At 34.2% G+C, this 19090-nt stretch overlaps 1 protein-coding gene across 2 annotated transcripts in view; it reads left to right on the forward strand.

The window, feature by feature from the left end:
• Positions 1-19090, forward strand: part of LOC136029966 (uncharacterized) — a 102475-nt gene that overhangs the window by 55332 nt on the left and 28053 nt on the right. For both annotated transcript variants that reach the window (XM_065708527.1, XM_065708528.1), the window contains 2 exons: positions 9167-9260; positions 10456-10596. In XM_065708527.1, the coding sequence (XP_065564599.1) occupies positions 9167-9260; positions 10456-10596 (235 nt within the window). The remainder of the gene's footprint in view (positions 1-9166; positions 9261-10455; positions 10597-19090) is intronic.

Genomic DNA, 19090 nt, shown 5'->3' on the forward strand with positions numbered 1-19090 from the left:
CGAATGTCTCAACTTAATACTCCAAACAGTTTCCCGGACATTGGTGACACTTCCCCTTGACGGCCCTCATGCAAACAGTGTGTTCCGATTTAGCTCCTCAATACCCTTAATCTTCTTCGCCTTACTAGTAGTAGTAGTTGCGGTGGTAGTAGTAAAGGTAGAAACAATAGTAGTAAGCTGCACAAATTACCCTTCGGTGAGTTAAAGGTTCCTCTCATCATGTCCTAGTTCTTCAATCTAAGCACTCTAAACCATTCCTAAGACACTGCCAATATACTGCCTTGAATACCGCACGCATACAATGTGTCTTGATTTTAGTTCAACTTCCCCCTCAAAATATTTCGAATTTTTATCTTAATATCCTTAGCCTTGGTGATAATTACAACAGAAGTAGTTGGCGTAAAATAAGTGGTGATAGTAGCAGTCTGAGTAGTAGTAACTCCCGCAACATTCCCTCACAACTTTACCTGAATGCCGTTGACTTTTTTTTACACAAAAGGTCAAACATGCCCCCCTTTCCCCCTTATAGAATTTGTTATAGAATAACAAATTCTATATTTAAAGAATAGGCAAATCGTGTAACTTGCAGCCCTTGACCCAAGGACTATGTAAGTTGTCGTCCCCAGAGTCATAGTTATTGAACCTTTCGATTATGCTGGACAAGATGGCTGTCTCAGAATTGTGATTGGATCTTATGGGGAAGGGGGAAGGCACATGGAAGGGGAGCTTTTTTTACCTGCAGTTTCTTTTGAATTTTTAAAAGGCCACTAGATCTTTCAGTTTTTAATCAACTTCTGAAATTTGAAAACATGTGAAGTAATAAAAAGAAAACAAGGTTGTCATCTTCTGTAAACCCTTAAAGGCTAGAATATAATTTGTAAAGTACAAAAACAATAGATATTTTGAAGCGTCTTATAGCTCACAACCACCACCTTATTTGGAGCACCGTAAAATAGAAAGCCCAAGAAAACACTGAGCTGGTTTTTTTAGCAATCTTTAGTCCTCTACCTCAATCAGTATCCATACCTTTCTTTATAGTACTTAAAACATCTTTCTGTAATTTGTACAACTACAAAACTTCGTATTTTCATCAATACGGGGTTGAAACTTATGCAATATGGTTCTCTAATGTGATGAAGTTGATGCGGCAAATTTTATCAGGGCAATACACCCTTTTTGGGTGTTTTCTTCCTTGCTTGATCCCTGACAAATAATCCCAGGCTGAAGACAGAGGTCCTATTAACCGTTATTATTCCAAAAGTGGCTAATCCACTTTTAGGTCTACACAGGTACAACCCTTGCAAGAAGGGGGGAGAGGTACATAGATATAAGAATATAAAAGAACTTTTACTATTAGCCCGAGTCACCCCTTAGTAGCTCTTTACCACAACCTGTCTGACTTTTAGGCAATGGAGTTAATGCTTGTTAAGGGAGTAAAATAATTGGCAATTTAGTCTGCTTCTTGTTTTTCTTAAAGTAGAGTCAATGTTTTTTTTGTTTTTTTTTTATTAAAACAACGATAATTTAAACACTACAAAATCCGAAACTGTTTAGTCATATCATCAACTTCTTCTATTGACAAATTCTAAATGTTATCTTTGGAACTTCAATATGAGCATCAATTCCCTGTTCACGCCGTTTTGCTACCAATTTTGAATACTTTCCTAGATTCAATGGCCGTGTGGGTTTTCTCACCCATGGACGATTTTCTACAATTCTTGGTCTAACAACTATAGAATCAGGTGTGGTTTTATAAAACAAGGATGGCAGTTTTCTTGTGTTTTCCTTGAACTTTTGCATGATCTTTCTATCCGCTTTTTCTCTTGTACTTCCACGAGTCGGGGTCAATGGTACGATTTCCACTAACTCTTTATTGACTTTTTCTTTGATGATTGTACGAGCTGATGTCAGTTTAAGAGACTTCCTTCCTCTTTTTGTTTGTTTCTTTTCTTCTCTTCCATCTTTGGTAGGCATGAGAGTGGCAACCATGGAGAAACCAGTTGTTTTTCTATCTTTCATTTTAGAAGCTTTATCGTTGGGGTTTAAATTCACTCTCTCACCAATAAACTCCAGATCACTTTCATCGTCCGACAAAAACAGATCTCCCGCTAGTACGGGCAACAGTGCACAAGTGGTTAACATCATTTTCTAAACTTATTGTCTAAGTGTTTGTAACAAACTATTGCGACTCAGAATCTGACGTGTGATTTATAGGACAGGTGACGTCATTTTATATTGATAGCCGTTTACTATTTATAGAATTCTGCTTGTTGCATAGATGACGTCATCCAATAGTTCGTGACGAACTGTAAGTAAGCAGTAACTCCGGTCGGATAGACACTAAAACTCTGACAAACTTTTTTTATAACAATAGATATATTAATTAAATTCTTATTTAAAAAAAAATATTATTATTAATAAATCTTATTTATTACTAAATTTAAAAAAAGAAATATTTTATTTTATTTTATGCTGATTCCAAAGATTAAAAATTCACCAAGTTCGATATAGATACCAAAACTCTAAAAAAAACTTTTTTATAACAATAGATACGTTAAATAAATTGGTTTTTGATGCTGATTCCAAAGATTAAAAATTCATTAACTTCGATATTATCCATAAGAACGAGTATGAGAAAATATATCAATTTTTTTTAAGGGGGAAACACCCTTAAAAATTTAAGCTATATGAATGAAAATAAAGTACGGTTTAATCCTGCTTTCTATGGCTACAATAAAAGAGAAAAGTCACCAAGTAGCTAGATTCGTTGCTCTCACAAATAAAAACACTCAGTTAAACACACGTTAAACTGACAAAAAGTTTGGGGATTGAGAGAAAGGTAGCTCCCCTCATGTGAAGTATATTCATATCCATTTCAATTTCTCAGTTATTTAAAAACGTGATTTCCTTTTAATGAAGAGCGGGAAGCTGGCGCTATTGTCGAGAAAAAAATCTCAGTGACATCTAGCGTTTGGCGACCCTTGACATTTTTGTCAGTGTAATAATAAGAAAAAATAATTTAATTTGTGTGGTGGGTAAAATTAGTTTAGTAATAAGTATCTGATCTCCGTTCCTGACAGAAAAACGATTCTGAAGCTCGAATAAATGCCGAGTGACGCCAAACGCTACTTGATTTTTTTTTTTTTTTTTTGTCGATGCTAGCGCCAGTTTCCACTCTTATTAGTTGCCTATACTTTTCAACAAGAGCAATATATTTATATTTAATTTTGTTACTGTATTTGAAATTCGAATTTGTTTAAATCATTGTTTTTATTATTATTATTTTTTCGGTGATATCGTTGGATCCTGCTAGACCAAGTGGCTATATTTATTGCAATTACAGATGAAAACTCGCATTAAAGCAGGAAAAATACTCTATTTTTGATTTTGAAAATGTGATTGAAATTCTAATTATATTAATTTATTTTAAGTTAATTCCACTGACATAACTGAATGGTGCTACAATGCCACTCATGCTAGAAGTTTCAAATCCTTGCAATGACATATGGCACCAAAGTTAGCTTCTGTTCCTTTTCCCATTTTATCTGTATTTAGTTTAGTTTGTGCTTAATTTGTCTATGCAATAATTTAGGCTAATCTAAATTAGGCCAATTTTAAGAACGTGAAGAGAAAGTAAAGAGTCATATTAAAACGTAAAATGAGCAAATATAAAGTCAAATAATAAGTTAAACCCAAAATGATCAAAAAGATATGGTTATTTCCGGATAATAAAACCAAAAATGAAAAAAATGAAAATAATAGTCATATTAAACGTAAAGAAAGAGACACTGCCATTGATGGATAAATAAGTCCTAAAACGAAATAACAACGAAATCGATATCAAATGAAACTCAAAGTGACTGTATGACTGTATTTCTGTGCGTTTTGGTTTTAACCTCTTTTGTCTCTTTTTAGCCTCTTTGGTTTTAACCTCTTTGGGCTTTTTACCTCTTTTCCAAAACTTTTTTTCAAGAGAGGTTAACGAAATAACATCGAAATTGATATCAAGTCAAACTCAAAGTGACTGTATGACTGTATTTCTGCATGGTTTTGATTTTAACCTCTTTTGTCTCTTTTTGCCTCTTTGGTTTTAACCTCTTTGGGCTTTTTACCTCTTCCAAAACTTTTTTTCAAGAAGGGTTAACGAAATTCGAAATTGATATCAAATCGAACTCAAAGTGACTGTATGACTGTATTTCTGCGTGTTTTTGATTTTAACCTCTTTTGTCTCTTTTTAGCCTCTTTGAGCTTTTTACCTCTTTTGTAAAACTTTTTTTCAAGAGACGTTTTTTAATTTACTTTCTGTTCGTTTTTAACTAGAATAGTTGTAGTGTTTAAAAGTATTTGCGAAGCCTCTTTTTTCAGTTTTTCTGCTTAAGAACTAAAACGCATGATTACAACTTAAATTTTGAACAAAATTTGATTGTTATTTTTGTTCAATTTCTTTGGTATATTTTGGTATATTTTGTCGTGGAAAATTGAATCTAATTCAAATTAATTGAAAATCCGAAACCGGATGTCACAAATCAATACAACGAATTTTACAAAAGTTTTTATCTTCATTGGTGTTAGCTAGCCTCCGTCTAGATTAAGGCCAATCGGATAACACAAAACTTGTTGGCGAAGTTTAAGATGCCGTAAATGGATACGAGCTAACTTTAAAATGTTTTGTCTTCATTGATGTTTCCTTCCCTCTATCTACATTCCTTTTAGTTTTAAGCCAATCATAACATAAAACTTGTTGGCCCCGTTTTAGGTGCCATATATGGGTACGGGCTTACTTCAAAATATTTTCTCTTAATTGAGGTCTATCTTCCCCTATTCCCTTTAAGTTTAGGCCAATCGCATAACCCAAAACTTGTGGGCCCAGTTTATGCTGTTTTGTTTGGATACAACCAAACTTCCATATGCTTTGTCTCCATTTATATTTCCTTGCCCTTGTCTGCGTGTCTTTTAAGTTTAAGCCAATCGGATAACCCAAAACTTGATGACCCAGTTTTAGGTGCCATATATGGATACGGGCTTACTTCAAAATATTTTCTCTTAATTGAGATCTATCTTCCCCTATCTACATTCCCTTTAAGTTTAGGCCAATCGCATAACACAAATTTGCGGGCCCAATTTAATCTGTTTTGTTTGGATACAACCAAACTTAAAAATGGTTTGTCTCCATTTATATTTCCTTGTCCCTGTCTACGTGTCTTTTAAGCTTAAGCCAATCGGATAACCCAAAACTTGTTGGCCCAGTTTTAGGTGCCATATATGGATACGAGCTTACTTTAAAATGTTTGGTCTTCATTAATGTTTCCTTGCCCCTATCTACATTCCTTTTAATTTTAAACCAATCGGATAACCCAAAACTTGTTGGCCCAGTATAAGGTGCCATATATGGATACTACCAAACTTCAAAATGCTTTCTCTTAATTGAGGTCTATCTTCCCCTATTTACATTCTCTTTAAGTTTAGGACAATCGGATAACACAGAACCTTTGGGCCCAATTTAAACTGCCTTGTTTGGATATAACCAAACTTCAAACCTCGCCCCCTCGTCAATACCTCGCTCCTTATGCTAAAGTTCAAATTTGGTTCCAATTCTTGCAGAAGAACCCCTGAATCACAAAGGTCGTTTAATTAAAATAACCAGCTCTTTTGAAATTACTAAAAAATACTTAGCGTAAAGAGCGAGGTATTGAGGAGGGGCAAGCCCCCTCATAAACGTAATAATTTCTGTTCGTTTTAAGTTTTAATGTTGCTCCTTACTTTCAGTTGAAAAATCTTTCTTTTATTTAATTTCTCTTTGTTTTTTTAAATAATGCTGGAAAATCCAGCACCCCCTTCATGGAAATTCTCTTTCCCCACAATAAATTTCTCCGTGGAAAGATCCTCCCTCGTAAACTCCTTCCTCTGCCCGCCCCATCACCACCACCAGAAAAAAATCACCCCTGAAAACATCTGTATACTTTCCAATAACCAATACTATATGTAAACAATGGGCAAAGTTCATAACTTGCAACTCTTCCCCGGGGACTATGGGGATTGGGATTTAAGTCGTCCTCAAAGAAATAGCAACTTGATTTTTTGACTATACTGAACAAAATGGCTATCAGAAAATTTTGATCTGGTGACTTTGGGAAAAAATGAGCGTGGGAGGTGGCCTAGTTTACCTCTATTTTCTTGGTCACTTAAAAAGGGCACTATAACTTTTAATTTCCGTTAGAATGAGCCCTCTTGCGACATTATAGGACCACTCGGTCAATACGATCACTCCTGGGGGAAAAATAAATATGCATCCGTGATCTTTCTTCTCGCAAAAACTATTATTTTTGCAGATAGGAGCTTGAAACCTCTAGATTATGGGTCTCTGATACGTTGAATCTGATGGTGTTATTTTCATTAAGATTCTATGATTTTTAGGGTGTGTTTTCCCCATTTTTTTGAAAATAAGGCACTTTTGATGGGTGAAATTCCCAAAATGTTTCCCGAAGATGCAGAGAGGTAAATCTAATAACAGTTTTCTAGACTAAGTCAATCTTTTACGCTTTAATTTAGTTTATCTTTGTAATTCCTGGAGAAACTTAATTGTTTCATTGAATGAAACATAAAGTAAAGCATATGTCAAGAACAAGAACAATTTTACCATATTCCTGATATACTATGCTCAATATATTTTGTCGAGTGGTAAATAATAGGAATGGCACAGAAAAGTATTTTTCCTGGTTTTTGACGTCAGCAATCGGTACAATCTATTTTTTTCTTCATTAATATTCTATTGCTCCTGTCCATACGCAACTTTAAAGCCACTCGTGAAAAATTCATCTGTGGTTCTCCAAATATTTTTTTAGAAAAAGTGTTTGGCCGATTTTGGGGCCTAATTTATTTCAACACATTTTTCTATAATAATACCGGAAAAAAGGTATTTTTAAAGACTTATTGAGAGGACAAAAAAGTCCATCCCTCCCCCCTCAATTGGTGATCATGTCGTCTACTTCATGCAGGGTCAAGAAGAGAATGCAAGTCAATCAAGAACTCTTAGCTCCCAAAACTGCGAAAATAACTAATGTATAAAAAACTTAAGCCTATCAGAGTGACTAATTGGGCTTCTAGGCCAAAGTTGGATGTTCAAGCAACTAAGAAAGGCGAGCTTTATGTATATATATATATATATATATATATATATATATATATATATATATATATATATATATATAATATATACTATATATATATACACACCCCAACACCTAGTTGGTGGGGGCGCTTCGCGCCCCCCCCCCCAAGCCCCCCCGCGCGCGTAAGTCGTTACGCGCCATTGTAGTTGTGTCCCTATGTCCCACCTGTGAATATAGATAGATATATATATATATATATATATATATATATATATATATATATATATATATATATATATATATATATATATATATATATATATATATATATATATATATATATATATATATATATATATATATATATATATATATATATATATATATATATATATATATGTTTTTAACTACGTAAAATTTGCGAATATACAACATCATGCAACATATAATGGTCCATGGGAAAACAATCCGTATTCAGATCTATACCTCATGATTCTAATGATTGCCCTTGAGCTTTGTTGATGGTGATTGCTAATCGACCATTCCCTGAGTCGCCATCGTCATTTATATATCCCCCTGTGCACCCCGGCGTCCCCTTTGTAGTTATGTCCCTGTGTCCCGGTCGTCATTTATATTCCCTGTGTCCCGGTCGTCATTTGTGTCCCGGTGTTCCAATCTGTGATTTCTCTTTGAGTGTCCCGGGCGTCATTTATATTCCTTGTGTCCTGGTGTCCCGGTCGTCATTTATATCCCCCTGTGCCCCCCGGCGTCCCCATTGTAGTTGTGTCCCTGTGTCCCGGTCGTCATTTATATTCCCTGTGTCCCGGTCGTCATTTGTATCCCGGTGTCCCGGTCTGTATATACATTCGTTTTTTAGTTTTGTTTTTCTCCTTTATTTTTTTCCTTTTTTCTTTTTTTTCTTTTTTAGTTTATTTAGATTTTTAGATTTTTTAGTTTTTTTATTAGTTTTTAGTTTTTTTGTAGTTTTTACCATTTTTTTAGTTTTTTTAGTTTTTTTTTTTACTTATGTCCTGGTCGTCATTTATACTCCCTGTGTCCCGGTCGTCATTTGTGTCTCGGTGCTTTGTTGATTGCTAATTTATATTATATTTATATTTATATTTTTTATATTTATTAATATTTTTTTAGTTTTCTTTTTCTCTTATTTTTCAGTTTTTTCCTTTTTTTTAGTTTTTTCTTTTTTAGTTTTTAGTTTTTTTTTGTTTTTTACCTTTTTTTAGTTTTTTTAGTTTTTTTAGTTTTTTAGCTTTTTTAGTTTTTTTATTAGTTTTTAGTTTTTTTTTTAGTTTTTGCCTTTTTTTAGTTTTTTCAGTTTTTTTTAGTTTTTAGTTTTTTACCTTTTTTTAGTTTTTTTTAGTTTTTTAGCTTTTTTAGTTTTTTTTCTTTTTAGTTTTTTTTGTAGTTTTTACCTTTTTTAGTTTTTTTTCTTGTTTTGTATTAGTGTGAAATAATTCAGACGTCATATGCGGACAAACACGACGTCACTCGACAGACAGACAGACAGACATAACCCACAAACAACTTATTTTTATATATATTTATTCATATTTTTTTAGTTTTCTTTTTCTCTTTTATTTTTCAGTTTTTTCCTTTTTTTTAGTTTTTTTCTTTTTTAGTTTTTAGTTTTTTTTAGTTTTTTACCTTTTTTTAGTTTTTTTTAGTTTTTTTAGTTTTTTAGCTTTTTTGGTTTTTTTATTAGTTTTTATTTTTTTTGTAGTTTTTGCCTTTTTTTATTTTTTTCAGTTTTTTTAGTTATTAGATTTTTACCTTTTTTTAGTTTTTTTTAGTTTTTTAGCTTTTTTAGTTTTTTTTTCTTTTTAGTTTTTTTTTGTAGTTTTTACCTTTTTTAGTTTTTTTCTTCTTTTGTATTAGTGTGAAATAATTCAGACGTCATATGCGAACAAACATGACGTCACCTGATCCACAGATCCACACACAGACAACTTATTTTTATATATATAGATATATATATATAATGTTTTTATTTTCAATTGCCGTAAAATAATGGTTATTTATCTGTTTTTGGGTCCCTTTAGGTCCTGCCACTGTCGCAACTATTGATGTGGCTTTAAAACCTGTGGAAGAACCTGCCATAAAGGAGAAGGAAAAACAGAGGCCTGACCTGAGCAGGTAATTCGTGTTCTTTTTTTGTTCTTATTCTTCTTTTGAGTTCTCAAGCTGAATATGGGAAATGTACTCAGTTGTTGAATTTTCTAATGCCACAATTGTTCTTTGTAAAACTCTTAAAAAAGGCTAAAGAATTGGCATTTTTGCGCGGTTTTCAAATTCAAATTTTTATTTTTAACAAGAAAAAAAACTAAAAAAAAACAACACTTTTGCGCTGGAGAAAACCTATGAGGGTTTGCGGTCACGCGAAAGTCAGCGTAAGTACTTACCTAATAAATTAAGTAATTAGATTAACCCAACAAAAACAATAATAATTAATCTTGTGTCCATCACTCATCAATACTCACCTTTCCCACTCTGCGTCCTGACCGACCCTTCCCCTAGCCACCATTCTTCCCCTACCCACCCTACCGTTTGTAATAAAAGTCAACAATCATGCTCCCAAAAAATATGTTTTAATTTTTTTTTTAACTGAGGTACGTCATCCGCCATTCTAATTCTTACTGTCAGCACATTCCGCACAGATGGGCCCAGATGTTTCATTGCGTATAGAATTTGAAGGGGTCTTCTGCTTCTGGTCCACATAAAGGCACTGAAAGTAGTAGTGACGACTATTGCTCAACCTGTAACCTAACTTGTTAATCCCACTTATGAAGTGATACATCTTATTAGTAGATTTTATTTTTTTTTATTATTTTAACTATCAGGAGTCCACACTAGATTTAAGCTCCACCTCATTTGTTCATTAACTATGACTAGGCGATGTGACTTTAGTTTTAGACAAATATGTGTTTTGGACACATGTTATTTTTTTTCTAAGGAGGGGTGGGGGGGGGGTCTAATGCTTCGAATAATAACATCCAGATTTATGCAGTGCTGACGTGTTCTCTACACGTCATTAACCAGGGAATGGTTAATGACGGGGAATGACGTGGAGCACCCACGTCATTAGTACACGTACATTAACCAGGGAAGATTTCTATCTATTCTTATTTACAGCTATGACATAACCAACCTCGGAGCTTATTTTTGTAAATGTCTAACAAAATTTGTATCGAATATAAGTAAAAAGGAACGTTAAAACCTGAAACGAGTAAACATTGCCCTGAACGGGAGGGTGATTTTTGCCACCTCAGCTTAAGCTGTTGTTTGTGCTTTATTTAAAATATACAAAACGTTTGTTTTTATTTATTTATAGGGTAACAAAGGATAAGAAAAATAATGGCGAAGAGCAAATAAGAAAAACTCGAAAAGAATTGACTAATGTTCCAAGAAAATTGGAAGCCCTAAAAACTGGAAGTGAATCTTTGGTAGAAACTGGAAAAAGGAAGAAAGAAATGTAAGTTTATTGCATTACCGTTCGGAAATTCTATAGTAAGACCTACCAATCATGGCAGAAATGAGGTATGATACATTCTTATAGGTTTTCGATCAAAATACCGTGTAAGATTTAATTTGCCTCCTTCTCTTCCTTAGTAGAGCAACCTTCGTTGGCTTTACATTCCCTGAAAATTAGAACTTGACACCTTTATTTATTCCTGTGATATCGTAGATACTCCTATATGACAAGCTGGATGCTCACAGTTTCTTTTGTTTCAATTCAGTACCACCTTTAACATCTCTCAAAAGTTACCACTTTATACCTTTATCCGTAAATTTATGCAATGTTTTCAGGAATGATAAAAGTAATTATTTGTAGAATTTTAAAAATAGTTTTTAGAATTGTATATTTTTTCCTTCTGGAGGGGCCAATAACGAAACCTTTACCCTCTTTTGTTAAGCTCAGCCTTACTCTTTGTTATGCTAAGTCTACTGTTTGCTATGCTCAGTCCACTCTTTTTTATGCTCAGCCTACTCTTTTGCTATGCTCTGTCCACTCTTTTGTTGTGCTCAGCCTACTTTTGTTATTTTCAGGCCACTCTTTTGTTAATATCAACCAACTCTTCAAAATTGGACACCTCCAACCAATAACTCCACTAGTTAAGGCTGAAGACCATTCACATCATACAAAATGAAGCCGTTATCAGGAAACGTTTAGAAAATTCATTAAATACAACCTAAATGAATATCTCCGCTATAAGATTCATAGTTGTCTTAGCAAAATATAATGCAAACACCAAAACAGAGAAATTAATAAGAATCTAATTCACCAGCCCCTGTCTTTTTTTCACCAGCCCCTGTCATTTTTGAGTTAGTGAGTGTCTAAAAAAATTAAAGTGAAAAACCAGAAAGTTAATAAAATATTATTATTCAGACTTTCAAACTTGAATATCCAGTCGAAGATTATGAAAAACTTACAAGAGTGGAAACTGGCGCTAGCTGTCGACAAAAAAAAAAACGCCATCCAGTGTTTGTCGAAACTTGGCAAATTTTTTCAGTGTAAGAATATTGAGATAAATCATTTAATTTGTGATGTTGGTAAAATTAGTGTTGTAATAAGTGCATGATCTTAGTTTCTGACAGAAAAAAAGACTGTAAAGCTTGAAAAGATGCCAAGTGTCGTCAAACGCTAGATGGCATTCATGTTTTTTTTTGTTGATTTTAGCGCCAGTTTCCATTCTTATCATTTACCCATGGTCTTTTTGTGTAATCGTAAGACACCATATTTACGTGAGGAAGTTCACAAAAGTTAAGCAGATGGATCATTATTATCTACCTCCACTCGGACGTAGATAATAACGAAGACCAACCAATTCATCATAAAAAAAAAGATAGAAGACGCTAATGAGGAATTTTATGAATGAAATCGTCCAAATACAACCTAACTGAATATTTCGACTACAGGACTTAGAGCCGTCTTCTGAGGAATATAATGCAAATACTAAAACTGAGAAACCAATAAGAATCTAATTCACCAGGACTTGTCCAAATTTGTATCATTATTTTATTTAAGAAAAAATATACAATTTTAAATTATATGGTGGTACTCCCTTTATTTAAGTGTTTCCTTCAGAAGAACCCTTACCTTCGTTGTTATCAAAAAGGTATGTAGGCTAAGGATATATCTGACCCAATAGGATGTGAGGGGAGGGGTGGCAACTCCTAATACAGTGATAATCATACTTGGAAATAGCATCGAATGGAGAATCTAATTGTATATTTCTTTTTTTTTCTTATGTTTGTCCTAAGTAGCCTTAACTGTTCAAAGAATGTTTTTATTGAGGATATTCCATCAGGTGCCGGGTATATGGTCACATGTAGAAAGTCTTCGATAAACTTTCCCTTTGTATGAGTTTTGGGGCGAAGCAGGAACTTCAATTTTTTTTGTTTGGCACTGTTTGTAAAAGTACTCTTTATTCTGCGTTTCCTGAGTGAAAGCAGGCTATTGAACCAGTGGTCCTAGCCTAAAAAGTTAAGGTAGATTTGTTTGACCTTCATTTATTTTTCTTTTGGAACTAATGACCCAGTAGGGGTCTCCGCCAACATTGTTGATTTCATTCTTTTTTTTATTGGTTGTAAATTCCTTTTTTTTTCCTTCATAATAAAACAAATGATCTCTGTCCTCAGTAAACTGCTTATTAATTTATTATTATTTATTCTAAAAACATTAATGCTTATTAACTTCTCCATTCTGGCAGTTATTTCTTCATTCTTACGTTTATTATGTGTTTAACCAGTGTTAACACTAATTAGTGTTGCTAATAAGTCTTAACTACTGTTTCATTCTTGTGTTTATTATAAGTTTAATTTATTATTAATACTAGTTAGTCTCGCTAATAAATCTTCACTAGTGTTTCATTTTTGTGTTTATTATATGTTTAACTAGTGTTAACACTAATTAGTCTTGCTAATAAGTCTTCACTAGTGTTTCATTCTTGTGTTTATTGTATGTTTAACTAGTGTTAACACTAATTACTCTTACTAAAAAATCTTCACTAGTGTTTCATTCTTGTTTTTAGCATAAATTTGTCTTGTGAAAATTGGCTTTGTCAGCAAATCTATTTCTCGAAACAAAGTAAATAAAAAAAACTGACGAATTTCTTACTATTTTTGTTTTCCCATTATTTGTGTATTATAATTTGGGTGTGATACGATGATAAGTAATTGATGTCATTGTAACTTCCGATTGCTTGCTAGAACATGGGTAGGCTGTTTCGGATATTTTAAAAATCTGATATTGCAGTTAAATCGGGTATTCTAATTAAATCTATTGGGTATTCTGATTAAATCTAATGGACATGCTAATCAAATTTTCTAATTAATTAGTTATTCTTGTTAACTCTACCCTTAAATCGAGTATTTTATAAATTTAGCATTGAAACGTGTCTAAAGTGTAACCACTTGAACATGTTTATTTATAAATCTTTTTATATAAAGGTGGGTATTATATAATGTATCATATATTTTGATAACTCCAGTTTCATATTATTGACTTATGATTTAACCCAAAGAGTATGGGCATATCAAAAAGTGGGAATTGGCGCTAGTGTTGACAAGAAACTACCAACGCCATCTTGCATATGGCGACACTTGGCACTTTCCAAGCCTTGTAATCGTTTTTTTTTTGTCAGGAACTGGGGTCAGACACTTATTGCTGCTCTAATTTTAGACATTGCATTAATTAGACTTATTATTCATATTATTACGTTGAAAAAGGGCCAAGTGTCGCCAAATGATAGATGGCGTTTATAGTTTTCAGTACCCACTCTCAGTAGTTACTCATACTCTCTGCTTTAACCCAAGTAATAAATTAGGAATAAATGCTTGGACAATCCTTTTTTATCGTCACTCACAGAATAACTTCAGCTTTAAATACAGATGAATAATCTCAAATCCATTATATTTCCCAAGTTCTCAATGAGGACGCCAATGGCATCCTCATCTGGTAAAAGTGGCACTTACGTAATTTTTCCCCTGTGTTTTTATTTGAAATCGTCTCAAATCTGCCTCCTTTCAGTTTCCCTTGCTCCTTGGGGCTATATGTGGGCGTATCGAGCTTTGACCGCTCAGTTTTTGTCTTAGAATGTCTATGTCGCAATGTTACCCCAATATTTCTACTCTCGGAGTCTAATGTCCTAACATTCGTCTTTAATTGAATATACTCCCTTGAGCTGCAAAGTGCTTTTGGAATGGGCTGCCACCCAATGAGAACAAATCACTAGACTTTAGTGATTTTTTGGTTGATTTAGTGATTTTCTTCAATAGTCTAGTGATTTGAGTGCTGATTTAGTGATTTTTTTTTGTTTAGACAATATAAAAAATCACTGAAAATAGTGACGAATCTCTAGGGGGTGGCAATCCTACTTCTGAATTACCTGAGTTAATGTATGACTGGAAATAGTCTTACCGGATAGTGTCTCCAGAAATTGACCAAATTTGAATTATGAGTCTGAGATCGATTTGAACCAGGGGCGTAATTTACTCTGGGCCGGGGGGGGGACAACTGTCCCCTCTAGCTGAAACTTAGTTTCTTCAAAAATGTAGTCAAAACTAAGATAAGCCTGCATCATGGAAGCATCCACAGAGAGGGGTCAGTTTTCTTTAATATATCTTTGCCTTTATGGTACTATATGGCTCATTTTTCAGTTTTCACTATCATTTTCCCTTGATTTTGGACAATTGGCTCCAACTTTGCTCCAACCCTTTAGGATTTTGACGAAATCTGGCCTTGGCCGGATGTCTAGCATAAGTGATTGAAGGTCAAATTTACATATCTCCTGTATTTGTCTCTTTTCAGAGACAAATATTATACAAAATTGATAAAGATTTGATTATAAAGCATGCGGCAAAGTTTTTTTTTTTTTTTTAGTAAGAACTTCCTCAAAGAAGTGATGCAATTGTGCAAAATTATATTTGGATTAGGTATTACTGAGAAACTTAGAGGAACCCACCCAGAAGCTGCTCTTTTTAGTAGTATTTTTGATATAATACGGATAAAATTTCTCCACTAGGAGTAGCTGCTGCCATTGTAGATGTTCCTGATTTCATCTGATTCATTACTCGCTCGGGATACTTTACTTTGCGTTTAAAGATAGCCTTCACTCGTCGAGGATTTTCAGACAGGTTGGTTTCGTCATAATTGATACTGCCTTCAGGCTTAAAGCCACGAAGCGTCTCCTCCCGGCAAAGGCTCTCCACTAGAAGTAGCTGCTACCGTTATAGATGCTGCTTATTTTGTCTGATTCATTACTCACTCGGGATACTTTATTTTGCGTTTAAAGATAGCCTTCACTCAGCCAGGATTATCAGACAGGTTGGTTTCGTTGTAATTGATAATGCATTCAGGTTTAACGTCGCAATGCGTCTCCTCCAGGCAAAAGTTCTCCACTAGCAGTAGCTGCTACCATTTTAGATGTTGCTGATTTCTTCTGATTCATTAATCGCTCGGGATACTTTATTTTACCTTTAAACATAGCCTTCACTCATCCAGGTTATCAGAAAGGCTGGTTTCGTTGTAATTTATAATGTATTCAGGCTTGACGCCGCAAAGCGCCTCATCCAGGCAATCAATGTACATGTCACAATCCCGTATTCGACTTTGTTGCGGCTTGAGCTAATGTTCTGGCAGATTCCGTGGCTCAGTTGATCCGAGTGTCTTTACGACTTGACAAGGAGATGGAGATCAAACCATGTTAGCGGAAATCCCCACTCAGACAGACGAATCAGATAGGAAGAACTGTTTCTTCGTTCATTCTAGGAACTGTCCGCCCGCCGACTTTTTTTAGGTGCAGGCCTTTGGTGTGGTTCCGCAGAGTACTGTACGGAACTCCGTAGTCTTTCCCTGCAGTGTAGATTTTAGCCCCATTCTTCACAGCTTCAACTGCCTTCACAAATGCTTCCATGGGAAAAGCCAGACGAGCGTCAGGCTTTCGTTCGTAAGTTCTTGTCATCTGAAAGAGAAAAAAGCTTAAAGAAAACCACAATAAACTAATCGTGATGTTTAAGCTTAGTTAGATAGATAGATAGATAGATATAATTTTTAGTTAATACAAATAAAAACAAACAAAAATAATTAAATAAAGCCAACAGGGAGCTAAGCTTGAAAAGAAGGCTATTAATCATTACATTAATTTCAAATACACTAAAAATAAAAAGAAATAAATAAAAAACCATCATAACATATATAAGGAAAAGGACAAAGGAGGCTACCCCAGCATGTAAAATTCCAAGAAAAAAATTGCTAAAAAAAATTCGAAGTAAAATCACCCCGTCATCAAAATAATATATTCTACTAACTTTGTCTTTGAAAGTGATGGGCTAATAAGATTTCTAAATTTAGCATTTAATTTAACCCTATTTGCTACAGAAGGAATTTTGTATCTTATTGAAAATTTATTTCTTTAACATTTAACCGAGGGGATTTTATACGCTCCAAAACGAGCCGACAATGAAGCGAGTGAGCGAAAAGGGGGTGACAAGATTATGTGATTCGTAAAAACAACTCGCCGGAAAGTGAATATCATAATGCAAGAACGATAATTGCAAATCCTCAAGCTGACTAAAAATTTATATTCATATTCTGCAATATGAAGAAACAAAAATAAAAAAAATAAAAAGTTTTTATCTCAGAAAGACCTTGAAGTCATGCAGGACGAGGAAAAGAAGCACCAATTATTCTTATGGCTTTATTTTGCAATGTCTGTAGGGGTTTAAAATGATTAGAAAATATATTTTGGTAAATAATGGGACAATATCTTAGGCATGATTCTATTAAAAAATGGTAGAAGAATATAATAAAAAAGATGTAAAAAGAAAAAAAAGGTTAAAAATTGAATCAGAACACTTCGGGGATGACTTTGATAATTGTCAAAGGCACCGTCGAAATATCTTTTCTCAAAGGGATAACTTTGACAGTTCACCCATCTAATTCAGTTTTAAAGTAAATCCCTAAATACTTACTGGGCAGCTTTCTGATCATACTTACAAACCTAATAATTCCCTACAACAGAAAACAGTCACCTGTTCTTTCGTGGTCAAAAAAGTTTTCAGTACGCCTAAACATAAAAAAGATTATTTACTTTACACAACCAGTTCACAAACGGACACTCTTTACTCGATGGACGCCATTTCCACACTGACTGACGAAGATAATCTAAAGAGCCATCTAGAATTTTCTCAGATTTTTTCGTCAAACTACCTGTAATCAAAAGTCCAAAGAGACAGTTTTCCATCGTTGTGTCAATGTCACCCCCGATTATCAATGTCACCTGGTTGACGGTAACATATTGCTCTTAGCTTTCGCTATCACTTGCTTACGTAAAATTACCTCCTTTCGATACTGCTTGAACTTGGGGACGGGGGAGTGGTCCCGAGCCATATGATGTAGACTGAAACCACGACCCCCCCCCCTTTATTTTGATAAATCTGTCTATTGGTTTTCTAATAAAGCCTATCTGTAAACAACCGAATTCTTGCATAATTTACGGCCTTTGCTACAGGAGTCTTGGGAATAGTGTCATCCCACGAGTCAGGCCCCTTGAACCATTCGATAATTTTGAATGAAAGGATTGTTTCTAAGCTTTTTTTACGATAAATCATGTTGGCTTTCGGAGGCTTGGGTCAAAAAAAGGCATAGGGAGGAGGCTGGTTACCCTTCAATCGCTTTGAACCCTTAAAAAGGGTAAGTTACTGTAAGTTTCAAAATTGTAATTATCCTCCTCCTAAGTTTCTACGACCAGTCTACAAAAAAGTCGTCGATAAAAACATAGTACATGGGAGGCATATGGCTCATTTGTAATTTTAAGATAATAAAAACTAAGAAATTTGCTCTTTAGTAAGTAAGGCTGGAGCTTTGCTTCTGATCATTATCTTAAAGTTTTTCCTTCGTCATGTATTCGGTTTCAAGGGTATACTAACGTAAAGAGGGCGCTTAAATGGTGGCTGGGGACCCTCTGATCGTATTTGTCATTTATAAAGATATTAGGTCTTAGAAGTTGTGATAGAATCTACCCGTCACTTACTACCTACCATTAAACTTAAGAAAATGTATTAATAATACATGGAAGAAACCAAGCTCTTTACTAAGTTACGGCTTTTATGTTGTCTGTGGTTACTAGTCTTTTACAGGTATGGTTCATTTGAGGAAAGATCAACCGGAAACGTTTCAGGTTTCCTGAAGTTGACCTGAATTTTGGGAATATGTTTAAAGGTGTTGTTTATTTCAGGAAAAATAAACTGGAAACCTGAAGTTAACCGGAAGTTTCTGGTTTCCTGAAGCTGACCCGAAGTTTCAGGAAAGTGTTTCATAGGTATGGTTCATTTCAGGAAAGAAATCCTGAAGTTGACCTGAAGTTTCAGGAAAGTATTTTATAGGTATGGTTCATTTCAGGAAAGAAATCCTGAAGCTGACCCGAAGTTTCAGGAAAGTGTGTTTCATAGGTATGGTTCATTTCAGGAAAGAAATCCTGAAGTTGACTTGAAGTTTCAGGAAAGTTTTTATAGGTATGGCTCATTTCAGGAAATAAATCCTGAAGCTGACCCGAAGTTTCAGGAAAGTGTTTCATAGGTATGATTCATTTCAGGAAAGAAATTCTGAAGTTGACCTGAAGTTTCAGGAAAGTGTTTTATAGGTATGGTTCATTTCAGGAAAGAAATCCTGAAGCTGACCCGAAGTTTCAGGAAAGTGTGTTTCATAGGTATGGTTCATTTCAGGAAAGAAATCCTGAAGTTGACTTGAAGTTTCAGGAAAGTTTTTATAGGTATGGCTCATTTCAGGAAATAAATCCTGAAGCTGACCCGAAGTTTCAGGAAAGTGTTTCACAGGTATGATTCATTTCAGGAAAGAAATTCTGAAGTTGACCTGAAGTTTCAGGAAAGTGTTTTATAGGTATGGTTCATTTCAGGAAAGAAATCCTGAAGCTGACCCGAAGTTTCAGGAAAGTGTTTCATAGGTG

The sequence above is a fragment of the Artemia franciscana genome, chromosome 8 (assembly GCF_032884065.1).
Source record: "Artemia franciscana chromosome 8, ASM3288406v1, whole genome shotgun sequence".
NCBI lineage: Eukaryota > Metazoa > Arthropoda > Branchiopoda > Anostraca > Artemiidae > Artemia > Artemia franciscana.